The sequence below is a fragment of the Pleurodeles waltl genome, chromosome 8, assembly GCF_031143425.1.
Source record: "Pleurodeles waltl isolate 20211129_DDA chromosome 8, aPleWal1.hap1.20221129, whole genome shotgun sequence".
Taxonomy (NCBI): Eukaryota; Metazoa; Chordata; class Amphibia; order Caudata; family Salamandridae; genus Pleurodeles; species Pleurodeles waltl.
Genome location: NC_090447.1, coordinates 1,276,369,051 through 1,276,383,165, shown reverse-complemented (window position 1 = coordinate 1,276,383,165; position 14,115 = coordinate 1,276,369,051). Strand labels below are relative to the sequence as shown.

General features: G+C 42.4%; 1 protein-coding gene across 2 annotated transcripts in view; it reads right to left on the bottom strand.

Annotated features, from left to right (window-relative positions):
- Positions 1 to 9,384, bottom strand: part of USP12 (ubiquitin specific peptidase 12) — a 438,367-nt gene extending 428,983 nt beyond the window's left edge. For both annotated transcript variants that reach the window (XM_069202221.1, XM_069202220.1), the window contains exon 1: positions 9,251 to 9,384. In XM_069202221.1, the coding sequence (XP_069058322.1) occupies positions 9,251 to 9,298 (48 nt within the window). In that variant the 5' untranslated portion in view covers positions 9,299 to 9,384. The remainder of the gene's footprint in view (positions 1 to 9,250) is intronic.
- Between the last annotated feature and the right edge of the window lie 4,731 nt (positions 9,385 to 14,115).

Below are 14,115 nucleotides of genomic sequence, written 5' to 3'. Positions count from 1 at the left end.
CCATGGAGGCCCACAAGCCTTCAGATAAAACCGGCAATATCTCACCGACCATATCCCAGAGGCTTTAAACATATGGGCCAAGTGGCAACTGGCACAGACGGGCCTCAAGGTTCAACTGGCAAATGAGAACATCCAGTTCCTAAATGCCTCAGTTCTCTTAGATTCTCTGCCCAAGGGTGTGGAGTCGTAGGAAATGAATTGTGATTCACCTAGCCTGTGTAAGATTGAACCATAATACACACAGGAGTAGGATGCAGTCAGAAAATCAGGGGTCGTCTGGTGCCAGTCTAAGGCACCTGACAACCTGTCTGTTCACAGGAAGTCAAGAAAAAGTTCTCACTCAAGTGTGTCAGTGAGGACTTTGTTGAATGGAAGCAAAGGCTGAGCGGACACCTGCTGACTCTAACACCACTGTGAGTATGTTATTTACAACCTTCACAGAAGGAGGTAGTATGCCCAAAACCTCAGTTTCATGTCTACTCCCAAAACAAAGGAAGCACGCTCATCCACTGGTAGTCTGGGGGATATCAACAGAGTATTAGGGGACGTATCAAGCTCCCTGGCCTCCTGCAAATCGCTGCAGAGATTGTCGTCATCATCATCATCACAGACAGTGTTCGGGGCCAAAGTCGAGTGAGTGTGTAAGTGGCTCTGTGACTGGGTGTGGTAGGTAGTTAGTTATAGTTAGGACCTAGGCTCCATAGGATAAGTGTTTTTGCTTTGCTAATAACTTTGGCATCGTTGACAAATCTTCACAATATTTTCTAAGCTAGTGTGCCAGTCACGTCAGCTGCTATCTGGAACGTTTCTGGTGACTTGTCAAGCGGGGGCTGTGAAAAAGGGGAGGTCCCAAAACACGTTTTCCCCATACAGATTTTAGGCTCTACTACAGCCAGAACCGCTGAACAGAATTACACCAAATTTGGCAGAAACGTAGATCTTGGTCTAGAAAGATCTCTTTTTGTAGTTTGGAGTAAGTCTGTTCAGTAGTTTTGGAGTTAGTAAGGAAAAAATATTTATGTATAGCTAGAGACACAGATGGATCCGCAGATCACACTCCATCAGCAATGTCGTGATTGGCTGGACGCAACCTGAGAGAAAGGTTGTGGCCAGCGGGCAATAAAGTCCCCAAAAATGTTTTTGGGGTGCGCTCGAAGACCCGTGTAACTCTATGCTGCTCAGTGGTGCCCCCTATGGGAATCTGAAACAGATATGTGAATCCAGACCCCAATTAAAAAAAATAAACCCACTTACAAACCCACAAAAACCACTACCATACAAAGTCACTGACCCACAGTCACTTACATAGCCCCTCACACACCCACATACCTGCGCACACACTCATACAGACACACCTACAAAACCACTCACAGACCCACAAAACTACTCCCACATACTCACAAAACCACCACCACACCCATTCACAGATCTTCATAGCCATTCACACTCTCACCCATACAGCCACTCACACATTCACTCAAAGACCCACATAACCACTTTCACATCTACTCACATATCCACACAGCCACTCATACACCCACTCACAGACCCACAGCATGGGGTTGGCTGCAGGGCCGGACAACAGGCCAGGTCCTGCCGCCAACCCCGGCCGCGCATGGCCAAAGGCCATACTCAGTGTGGGTTAGCTGCATGCAGGAGTTTGACCGCATGATTAACGTATGGTAAATAAATTTTACTTTACGTTAACAAACCCTATAAATTCACTAAAAAAAACGAAGATTACAGGGATAGTTAGTAAATAGAATTGGAAAAAAAAAAACACTAAAAAACAAAGGTTACAGGGACATTATAGTTGGGTTCACACTTTATACACACACACACACACACACACACACAACCACAGAAAGTCAGCAGTTTTAGTTTTACTTATCTCAAGAAACTATAGCTTGCGCCCTAAGGTAACTTAACACACACCCTCACTATACACAGCTTATTAACCCACATATTACATCAGTCATGACATTATTGATAATAGCACTGCAACATTTGCAATAAAATCGGTTTTGAGAAAACTGTGCATGGCTGGGGCATGAATTATAGTTACCCTCGGGTTCGAGTTATAGTTTATTTAGATAAGTATAACTATAACTGCTGAATTTCTATGGTTTTGTGTGTAACATATGAACCCAACTATAAAGTCCTTGTAACCTTAGATTTTTTTAAGTGAAAATATACCAAACCATAGATATTCACCTGTTATGGTTATCTCAAATAACTATAACTCGTGCCCTAAGGTAACTATAACTAGTGACCTCGCCATGCACAGTTATCTAATCAATAATTTTACTGCAGATGTTACAGTGAAATTTTCAATTATGTTGTCAAAGATGTCATGAGTGCTGTAATTTGTGGGGCAATTAGCAGTGCATATGGAGGGCTCAAGTTATAGTTACCTTAGAGCACGAGTTACAGTTACTTGAAATAACCAACTATAACAGGTGAATTTCTATGGTTTCGTACGTTAAATGGGAGCCTAACTATAACGTCCCTGTAACCTTTGGTTTTGAAAGTGAATTTCTATGTTTTTTTAATTCTATATCCGACTAGAACGTCCCTGTGACCTTTGTTTTTTTTTTTTCAATGAGAGTCTGAGTGGGCCTTTGAATGAGTGCAGGAGGGTCCATGTGGGTGTGCGAGTGTCTCAGTGGGTCTCTGAGTGGGTGCATAAGGGTCTGAGTGGATGTGTGAGTGGGTGAAATATTGAAAAAGAGAAACAGAGAGTTTTATAGGCTTTGGTGAATGATATACTTAGAATTAGATATTTCTGGACAAGTTAAAAAGAAAAATGTATTTGTCAGTTAAAAAGAGTGAGATCACATTTCATTATCTACCTCAAACTTTTGAAGTTGAAAACTAATTAAAGTAGGGATATGACTACAGACACGCCTGGACTAGAAATCTCAACTTTCAATGTGAGAGACTGTGACTCTAACCATTATGCCATAGGTGACTCCTTACACACCTGTTTTCAGGCATGCCTATGACATTCAACCCATGCATGTGAAAGGAAAGGAACATGAATGTTTCATCACTAGGAAAGCTTAACAGTCAAAACACTAGTGAAAAAAACAAACACACTGCCAAGGTATACTAGGATTTGAACCTTCAGCCTACTGAATGACAGCACAAGATCTTGACCACTAGGCCAGAAGTGACTCTGTTTCACTCTGCATAAAAACAAAAGTGTAACATTCGTCCCAAATATCTTGTCAGTCTTTTCACTGACCATGATTTCACTGACCATGTCATGAGTGATGTAATACGTGAGGTCATACGCAGTGCATTAAGGAAGTGCAACTTATAGTTAGCTCAGGTAACTTTAACTGCTGAATTTCTTAGGTTTTGTACGAGTAAATTCTGAACGTAACTATAAAGTCCCTGTAACCTTTGTTTTTTTCCAGTGGATTTGTAGTTTTTTTATTCCATTTTCTAACTTAATGTCCCTGTAACCTTTGTTTTTCTCAGTCAATTTCTAAGGTTTTTTTACAAGTATTTCCTAACTATAATGTCCCTGTGACCTTTAGTTTTTTCAGTGAATTTCTACGTTTTAGTTTTAATGTATAGTAATATTCATTACTATACATGAATCGAACCACTGCCACGCACTGGCCATAGCCCACCCCCTATAAGCACCAACCTTACACCGGTGACAACCTTCACCCATGCGCAGCGGAGGTCGCCTTCAAGACCTGGCCTGCAGCCAGACCCTGAGGCCAACCCCCCTAATTGGCCAACCCCCCCCAACCAATCAACCCCATGCTACGCATGGCTCTTTGGCTGTGTGCGCCAGGAGTTGGCCGTGGCCTCTCTGGGTGTAAGAATAGTTGTGAGAGGGTGTATCTGGGGGTGAGGGTGTATCTGGGGGTGAGAGTGTCTGTCTGGGTGTGAGAGTGCGTACATCAGTGTTTTAGTGAGTGCATCAGTGTATGTGCAAGTCTGTGAAAGTGCATGAGGGTGCCAGTGGGTCTGTGACTGGTTGTGTGAGAGTGAGTGGATGTGTGAGTGGAAGAAATTGATTGAAAGAGTCTGCGAGAGAGAAAAAAGGTGATAGGGAGAGAGATAGAGTTTTTTCAGCTTTGATGTATGCTTTACTTAGAAAGAGATATTTCTGTAAAATTTTAAATAAATGTGTTTGTCATTTTTAAAAATAAAATGAATTGGTACAAAAAAAAAAAAAAAAAAAAAAAGGAAGCCCGCGTAGCCCCCCTCCAATGTTTTTGTTGTTTTTTTTAAACATTTGACCAGAGATGGGGGTCCCTGGCGCAGTGGGCCTCCCCCACATGAATAAAGCATTTTTGCCCTGGGGGTAGTGGTCACTGGGGCGCCCACTGGCCCCCCTCATTAATTACATTGATCGTCCCGGGGAGGTGGTGGTCGCAGGGGCAGTGGAGTGGGGGCACATGCCACCCCCTGCATATTTAATATTTGCCCTGGGGAAGTGGTAGTCCCAAGGGCAGCAGGAGGGGGCTAGAAGCCCCCCCCCCTGCATTTTTTAACAAAAGCACCTGGGACTCTGCCAACCTGAGGGCAAAACAAATAGAAAAACTCAGGAGACTTTTTTTTTTTTTTTTTTTAAGCAACTATCTGAAAAATCTGCAGATCCATCCATTTTTTAGCCCTGGCGGGGTCCCTCAGTGACCCTCAGCACCAGGTCTAAGGGGTCACGGTGACTCTACCCTCACCCCTTTCCTTTTTTTCTGGGACTCAGTTGAAACGAAGTCCCAAGATGACTACCAACACTGCCTTATTGAAGTGATGACAGCTACTCAGATATCAACAAGGGGACAGTTAGCTCTGCGTCCCTATATACCTATATTTTTTTGCCTCAAATTACTCCGAAACTACTGAACGGATTCTCACCAAACCACGAAAAGCATGATCTGCGGAACAGAATCTAGCTTTGTGACAAATTTGGTGCCATTCCATTTAGTGGTTCAGGCTGTAGGTGTGTCTAAACGTCCTACAGAAAAATGAATGGGGAAAATTAGTTTTGGGACTCTTTTTTCTCGGCCCCCCACTAGACGGATCACCCCGAGATTTTCAAGACAGAAGCTGAATTGAGCAAGGGATAAGTTTCGAAAATTTTGTGAAGATTCAAGCGGCGCCATACTTATAGGGAAAACAAAAAACGATCTTTTTATGAAAACTAGGCACTAACTATGATAGAAATAAACCTATATGCCAACAGAACCGAACAACTACAAATCAAACTGGCAGCCCATACTAAATCACATGGATTCACCCTCCACACAGCCCCTTCCTTCATTTGCATATCACTAAAAAAGAAAACAACACTGCTAAGGCTTAGCACCATCTCACCTCGTTGGATTCAACGGCCTCCCAAACAAACTATTGCCCCACCATCACCTTTAACACCATCCTTCATGCTCCTGTACATCTATTCAAAGGCCTGAAAATGTTTGCTCACAACAGTGAAAGAACTTTCAAACGCCTTATGCAGCTCCTCAACATCTTTTCGTTCCCCTCCCCCTTTACTATCTTTATCTTCCCACTTTTTATATATTGGTTAAAAAAAAGTTTTTTTTGCAAACAATGAAGCAATTACACTGGCAGCCTTTCCAGGTCAAAATCATCTTCAAGGTCACCAGATGATTGCCTTGCCAAACATATTATCAGTTTAAGAGACAGAGACAACCAAGAAACAGTGAGTTGTCATCTATGTAAAAAGGATTTGGAAAAACATCTCCACCAACATCAGAACTTCTCTTACAATCCTCAATTTCAGAAAGGAGCTAAAGTCATGTCCCTTTAGAAAATTAACCCCCAACACAATAGGTACCAACAACTCACTGAATGCTCTGCCTCTTTGTAAAAGATCACAAATAATATCTTAGGGCTTAAGTCCTTTCTTCAGTGTTATGTTACTCCACGGATGGGTTTGTGCTAAGTAAATACAACTAATGCATAGAATAATCAAAGATATTCACATACATAGCAAATTACAATGCATTGTAGTTTGACAAAATAAAATATTACATGCATGTAGTTCTGTGGATTTTCTCAATATACTTCTCAAACAAACTTCAGAAAGTACCAATAACGGAGTGAGTGAAGATTACATGTATACAATGTCCCCTACAAAGCATGTCTTAGGAGCACACTGGCTACAGCAATGAGCAAATTTACTAGGCATTCATTGGTTCCTTAAATTTCAGTAAGCAGAGTAGAGAATCAGATGCACGCTTTAGAAGCTAAACTAAAAAGTGATGGCTTCTCAGTAGTTTACTTAAACAAATTATGTAAACACAGAAAAATGTGTGGCCTTTTTGAAATGGTCAACTTGTCTTTCTTCATTTTAGGTTAAAGCTTAAGGTTGTAAGTAGACTAGAACCTTTACAACCTCAGATACAGAGATGCGTACGGCATCTTATTTTAGAAATTAGCATTTTGTGATAGTTTTTCTTTTCACAGTGAAGGATATGTCGTAGCTATGTTACATCTAATCATAACACAAAGGTTTACATTTAACCCAATTAAAATTTAGACCCGTGGGAACATGTACAATAGAAGAACATGTCAAATGCAGTACTTGCAATGAAATGGTTAAAAAAAATTAGAGTTAGTTATATGAAGCAAAATGGAAAGAAATTACAACGTCTTTGTCCTTTGACACAAGAGTACATTACTTCAGTTCTCCTGATATGGCAATGTCTGATCATAATACTCTTATAGAACAGGAACCATGAGGACCTTCTGAAATGCTAAATTGTGCAACACAGTACGTTGGCTCAAATTCAGAGCTGTAAAAGCTATACAACAAGCTTTATTTGGGAATCTGGCACCTGGACGAAAAGTAGTGCTGTGTAATGTAGCCAATTTTACACAACGAAAAACTAATCTGGCACTTAACATATGTCCTCCAAACGTTATAAAAATTAAATATGCCAAGTATAGCAAACCTCAACACTGCGGAAATGAATGGAACATATGTACATATTTATTTTTCTCAGACAATCGAGCTGGGAAATAAAAAATCCACTAATTTGTCTACAGAGGCGTGAAGAACACGTAATCGATGCAAAAGCCGAGATGAGTAGCCACTAAAAAGAATGAAGGGTTAAAACATTCAATGCTAGGGCTTATATTCATCTTCTAAATAGTAATTTAAAGCAAAGAGGTTTGTTTTATTAGGTCTAAAATGTATTTCACAGTCAATACACTTAGCCAGGAAAATACCCACTGTGCTACAGCCCGACTAACGCAGCGAGCCCATGAATATTTGATCAGAAGCAAACATACCTGGGTGTTAGTGAAGCTTCCTCCAACCCCTCAACAGCCTTAAATACCATTATTTCCTCCCAAATATGTATCTACCTTTTCGTGACTTTGACCAAGAGTTTTAACTGCTCATAGTTGTAGATGAGTAGCTCCAGTTCCCATGTCTCTATGTCAAAGTGGCCCGAAAAGTAAACACGTTTGTAGCAGAAATATTAAATCTAATGATTAAACAAATACTTTTAATGGTATAGAATTTTGAAAAACTGGAGAGCAAAAATACTGTTCCTGGAAAGCACAGGAACACTCAATTTTGCAAAATGAGCAAAGGAAAGTTGAAAGAACTTTTCAAATAAATAGATATTCGGATGTACACAAGCAAATATATATATATATATATATATATATATATATATATATATATATATATGTCCAGTTGAAGGCTTTTGCCGAAACGCGTCGACATTTGGCCGGGACAGCGTGCGTGAGTTGTTCTTTTTGGGCACTTTAGTGCTCTATTCTTTTTGTATATGTTTTTTCAAAAGTGCCGTTTATTCATGAATTTTCTTAAAATAAATGGAGCCAACGATCTTTTACTGCATTGATTTTTCAATTGTGTTCATTTTCCATCTGGCACGAGCTTTTGGATATTGTGCGGCCTGTTGGTGCCTCATTAGGCTGCACAGTTTTTTGAATAATTATACATACATATATATATATATATATATATATATATATATATATATATATATATATATATATATATATATATACACACGTCCAGAGAACGTACTGGCTGCTTCCTGAAATTGCTTTGCCGGGTGGGGGGAAAATGAATAACTGTTCTCTTTACATGTGAAGTTCAGAATGAACCTGCCTGGCCATAGTTTACGGGAAATCAATTATCACACTGCTGCAGCTTTTTACCAGTAAAGCATGAAAAAAAGTTCAGCACCCTCTAACAAAAAATGCACTAAAGATGCACCTGCCAATGCGCGGAAGCGTCCCCAAGTGCAGGAATGCCTAGGCTCAGCTTTAGCCCCCAGGCAAGTGGGTCTACAGTATCCCGTCTTGTAGCACTCCAAAGGAGCTGCAGCAAGACTTGACTGACAACGCCAGGGACCTGCGCTACCACGTATCTGTGACAAAATGGACCTGCGCTACCATCAAAACCCTAGGGTTCCACTAACATCTGGGACATCATTGGCTTGCACTACCACCGGTCTATGGCAACGCCATAGACCTGCACTATACGATCTGTCTTTGGCATCAGGGTGGACCAACAGTACCTATCACCTGTTGGAACTACAGACCTAGCTAATCGTGGACCTGCGCATTTACTGGCATGTGACAACAACATGGAGCTGCTCTCTCACCTATTAATGGCATAACTCGGGACCATCATCACCACTTGCTTTGGCTTATAAAAAGGACCCACAAAACCATTTCCACGCGGCGGCAACCAGATACTTAACGACCACATGTCTACTAATACCAGTAACTTATCCTAGCACCTGACTGCGCCAAAGCCTGGGGCTGTACTACCCTGGTCATGAAATTAGCACTGACATTTCAAACAGATCTCATTTTTGCAATTTAAATTCTGCTCCTTCTACTATACACTGCGGATTCAGCCCTGGGTGCCCTTGCTTCAGAATGCGGCTGCTGTGCCTCATTTGACCCTCGACCGAGCATGGCAGCTGGAGCTGCAGGGTATAGAGTCGCGGTGCCCTACCAGCCCCTTTCTCTCATATCAGAGTACGCGTCTGGTGTTTGCAAAAACTGCCTCGCCCCTCTTTTTGGGACACCGCTGCACTACCAGTCTGCAAGGAGTGGCAGTCTTACTGGTTTCATTAGGCCTCGCCACAACCGGGAACTCTCCACAAACAAACCGTTTCTGCCCTGGCGGTGACCCCGAACCCACTCTAGCCCAGCAAGGCAAAGCGGCAGCTCCCTCGCTCCCCGCAAGCCGCCTCCCTGGCACCCCACTCACCATGGTACAGAGAGAAGCGATTTTGGAGACTGTCATTAGGATTTCCATCCGCCCAACGCCATCTTCCAACCCACCCAATCACAGACGGAAGGCAGGAGGGGGCGGGAGCGCGCTCGAGACTCGTACGGGCAAGGGGCGCGCGCTCGCCTTCTAACTCCAACCAGGGTTGGAGGCGTGTGCAACGGGGGCGCGCGCGCCGAGGTAGGCGGGAGCACGCGCTGGGAGCGGCGCTGCGGGTGGTGTGAGCAGCCGTAGGGTCCTAAATTCCCTGAACAGCTATAAGAGACTCTAAAAGATTGTCACAGGAGCCCAGTTAACTGAAGCTGCCGCGCAGAGATACACCGGCAGGCTTCTGCTTGGGAAAGTAGAGGTGGGCAAGTGAACAAACTAAGGCACAGGTCTGAGCCAAAGGTCTGGTTTGCTAGAAGATTCCGCGCACGAGCCGAGCCTTGAAATGATTGGCGTCTTACACGTGCATCAAACCTCGTATGAAAACAAGTCTCTTAAAAATTCAAGGAGTATTCCTTAAAACGCGGATGCGTTACCTTAGTACATGAAATGATATTGCTGCATTATTTTCGACGAAAATGTATTAATAAAGCAGGACAGGGCAATTTTCAACAATAATGCGGCTTTAATCAGTTCGGAAAATAAGCCAGCCTGAAAAAGAGACCAAAGTCTGAAATTCTACGTTCTGGATTACAAGCAGTGGTATATATACTGTAGATGGCATAAAAAACAAGAGTAACAAATTCCTATATGACGTAAATAGCAAGGTGGGCAGATATTGTCAACATCTGCTTGCCCATGTTTAGCAGAATCCCCCTCTTGTGGGGTTTTTGTAGTTCTCAGAATGAGATAACATTGGAAAACATTTTTGGTTTTCTACATAGCGAGAGCTTATCTCTTATTTGTTGTCATTGGGCCCAGCCTATCTGACTTTAACATATTCTCAACAGGCTTGCGCTAAGGCAGAATCCACCCATGTTTACATCCTGTGCTCAACAACGATACAAAACCATTTTGTTCTGTCAACCTCTCAGTGTGTTTCTTAAAGGTAATGTGCACTATGACCTATATATTTCCGCACTTACCTTTTTCAGCACATACATCTATTAGACTTAGGTGGGATCACTACTTACATAGATTTTAGAACTATCCTTCACCTAAAATGTTTGTATTGGGGTTTGAGATTTTATATTTGTACATATGCCTATAAAATATATTCCTATTATTTCTCTACATCCGTCCCCCCTCTAGTTGATTCTTCAACTATCCTTCCCACCTTCTCATCTACTAAGGGAATCACCATATGCTCACTATTCTATCCCTTGACATCCTTAGCACTTTTCCTAACCAAAAAGCCTTCTCACATTCTAGTTGTCATCCTTTTACAACAGGCTATTATTACCTGAAAAATAAGACGTGTCAAGAGCAATATCACTATAAAAGGCAACAAGGCTTTAAACAACCCGACATCCAGGATGGTATCCATTCAAAACAGCCCTCAGACCATCCATCAGGGTCACCCCCTTCATCATTCCTTTTCTTGTGTAGGTCATGCAATATCTGAATGGCCTAAGTCAATGTCCCATTGCCTACATAATTGGCTGGCACATAGGTACAGCAGGCTGACCCAATCTCCTTATACACCCCTCCTTCCATTTCCCGTCATTAGGTCCACTACATATCTGTGCTGCATTACTATCAGTCTAAGGGCTTGGAGTTCTTCCTTGATAGCATTGAAACCATCCTCAGTTGCATTGATTGTCTTCATTAACTCCCAGCGCGTCACTTGGAGCCAGAGGACAATTGCTTTTGCATGAACAAATTGAAAAATGCTCCCAAAAATGAGCTGGGCATCGTTAAATAGTCTATATTCCTTTGGGGCTTCTTTGCAAACTGCAGTACCATACTATTCCGCAATTCTTTTTGTCCAGTGCTGATGAAGCAAGGTCATTGGACGGCCCATGAGATGATCATGTACCTGGGAGATGTTCACACCTGGTGTCACTAGGGAAGGGATGTATAAATTCACGAGGGAGCAGAGGCTGCTCCAGGTCAGAGATAGTTGCATGTGAAGCCGGTTCCCACACATCCAATAGTGATCCATCAGGCTGGAGGTGTCGCCCTGCATATGGGATGTATATCTCCGTATGTTTGCATCCCATATTTCTTGACAGATGTTATTATTCTATCAAGTCTTAGGTGACCTTTGTCTTGGTACCATCCCATAAGGATATTGCTCTACATGTGAATTTGGCTCTAGTGTGCCATTTGTCATGGGCAAATACTGATCCTGTAATGCTAAGACCTGGTCTGCTTGCACAATCAGGGGGTAGAGGGCTGTTAAATAGTTATTACATTCAGAAGATGGGTACATTCCAAAAATGCTTCAGTGTAATACCCCTTTTCCACACGCTGTGTGAGCCCTCTTGTGCCCTGCCTTCTTCATTCAAGATATGTGTTGTATGTATTTACTGTTATGTTAGGTGTAAGAGAGAACATTGTGTTGTTTCCGTTCTGGAGATTCTCTGTAACATTCCAGACAGGTCAGTTGACCAGGGACCCGCTTGTGAAAGGTCGCAGAGAGACGCCAGTGCTGACTTCTTTTACTTGTCAATAAACAAGAAAAGAACTTAACCAGCGTGACTAGAGTTTCTTTTGTCATCCATACAACATAAATTGGCGACAAGGTTCAAACTAGAAGTCAGTAGCTTGAGCCCGCAACAGAATTTACTCAGCTTTCGCAACTGAACTTGACCGTGAGTAATACTGGCACTCTCGCTTTGGAGGTGTCTTGCAACTTCATATAATTTTTTATTGCTACTGCTGATAAAAAACTTTCACTCGCAGTGACATATGCAAGAGTTGATGTTTCTATTTTTCAGGCACCAATATTTGAAGGATACTAGAGCCGGCATGTGCATCTTTCATGCGCTGGTATTTGAAGTATGTGTATTTTATTTCTTCATATACTCATCGTTCAGAAGCAGCATTAGAACGTGCACTGGTGCGAGCTGTAGAGGGTGTTACATACGGATTAATTAAGATTCACAAGCTGTCATCTGAAAGAAGCACGTTCCATAACTCATGCATGCTTTTGTAACTCCACACAGGCTGGAACGCAAGTTAGCAGGAGCAGTAGGGAGGAGTTCTGAGTGCCGTCGTGAAGTAGCAATACTTTGTGCATGCTTTTAGAACTCCATACAGGCTGGAATGCGAGTTAGTACAAGTGGTAAGGAGGATTTCGGAGTGCCAGCGTGAAGTAGCAATATCAATCATCTAATCTACAAGCCCCGTGTACTGTAATTCCTTATCAATAAAGGAAACAACTTACATGAGCAGCACCATTCAAGATTCCTGGCCTCAGGCTATAAGTAAGAAGCAGTCGGAGGAACAAGGTGAAGAGTTATTGCTATCGCTGCACATTGGGAAGTGCTGAATCTTAGGCAGGCACTGTAACTTTTAAAATTTTACTAGTCCACAATGTTTCATTGCTATTGGCTCATGTATTGGAGGAAAGGATTGGCCAGCAGAGGATGTGAGAAGAGTTACATCAGTCATAACTAAGATTTTAAGTTCTTAGCCGTTTTGACCAGTGTGACTGGATTGAAAGAAGTTATCATCCTAAATATTCATTATTTTTGATAGTAAACTATTTTGATTGCATAACATGCAGACTGCCAATTTAACAGCTGCATTCCTGCCAGAACCTGGAGCACCAAAAATCAAATGGGATCAATGGTACAGGTCTTCTGACAGTTATTTAGTAGCCATTCATGGGGTAGAATTTTCGGCAACAAGAAAAAAAGCCATACTATATAATTGCCTTAGGGCGGAGGGTCAAGGAATCTTTGATCATCACCCACAATTCTGTGCACCCCCACCACTGCAATGGGATGTATTTAATGAAGCGGTGAAAAGGTTGGAAAATCATTTTAAGGATGATGCTAGTGTTATTGTTGAGAGACATACATTTTTCACACATAAACACCACCAACACGAGAAAATAGATAATGTTTTAGCTGAGTTAAGGATTTTAGCTTCCTCATGCGAGTTCCTACTCTTGCAGAAACCCTGGAAATTGCTAGGGGTATTGATAGGTCAGTGTTAGCAACCAAAGAGTTATCTAAGTCTAGCGTGAGCCCCAGTGAAACAGTGAATGCAATTTCGAATAAACCCAAAACTAATACTGCTACCAATTTGGAAAAATTGGATAAAGGGTTGACATGTTTCTGTTGTGGATCCAAGTCACATGTAACCAGTTTTATTAACTGCCCTGTAATTGGTAAGACACGTCTTAAATGCAGCAAAACTAGTTGTAACAGGGAGTACGTATGCGGGTCAGGCGAGAACAGCCTGAAGGACCCGGGCCTGCCGCAGCAGTACGACAGGAGAACTGTTGAACAAATTACATTGGTATGCATAAGGAAGCGTACTGACGTACAAGAGGAGAGAGGATGATGGAAGCGCGGCGCGGGAGGCGAGGAGAGTGACGGAGGCCCAGAGAAAAGAGCACTGGATCGAAGCGCGGGACACCCAGGGAGTGACAGAGATCAGAAGATAAAAGTGGAGTGTCAGATGAGCCAGATTGCAATAGCTGGACCCGAGGAGGAAATTTGAGTGAGTGCACAATGCCTGAATGGAGACGGCAAACAAAGCAGAGTCCCCGGTAGGAATGCTGCAGCCTGTGGCGTCCCTGGTGGGACATGGCTACTACAGGTACGAGATTGCTTATGTAATCAGATATTTCCTTGGACAGGGAGGGCTGGAAAAAAAAAAGGGAGAGAAAAGGTGGGAAACTAAGATTTTGATAGTACCACTGGAAAATTAAAGCAAAAAGGAAAGACGTGGTTTTGCTG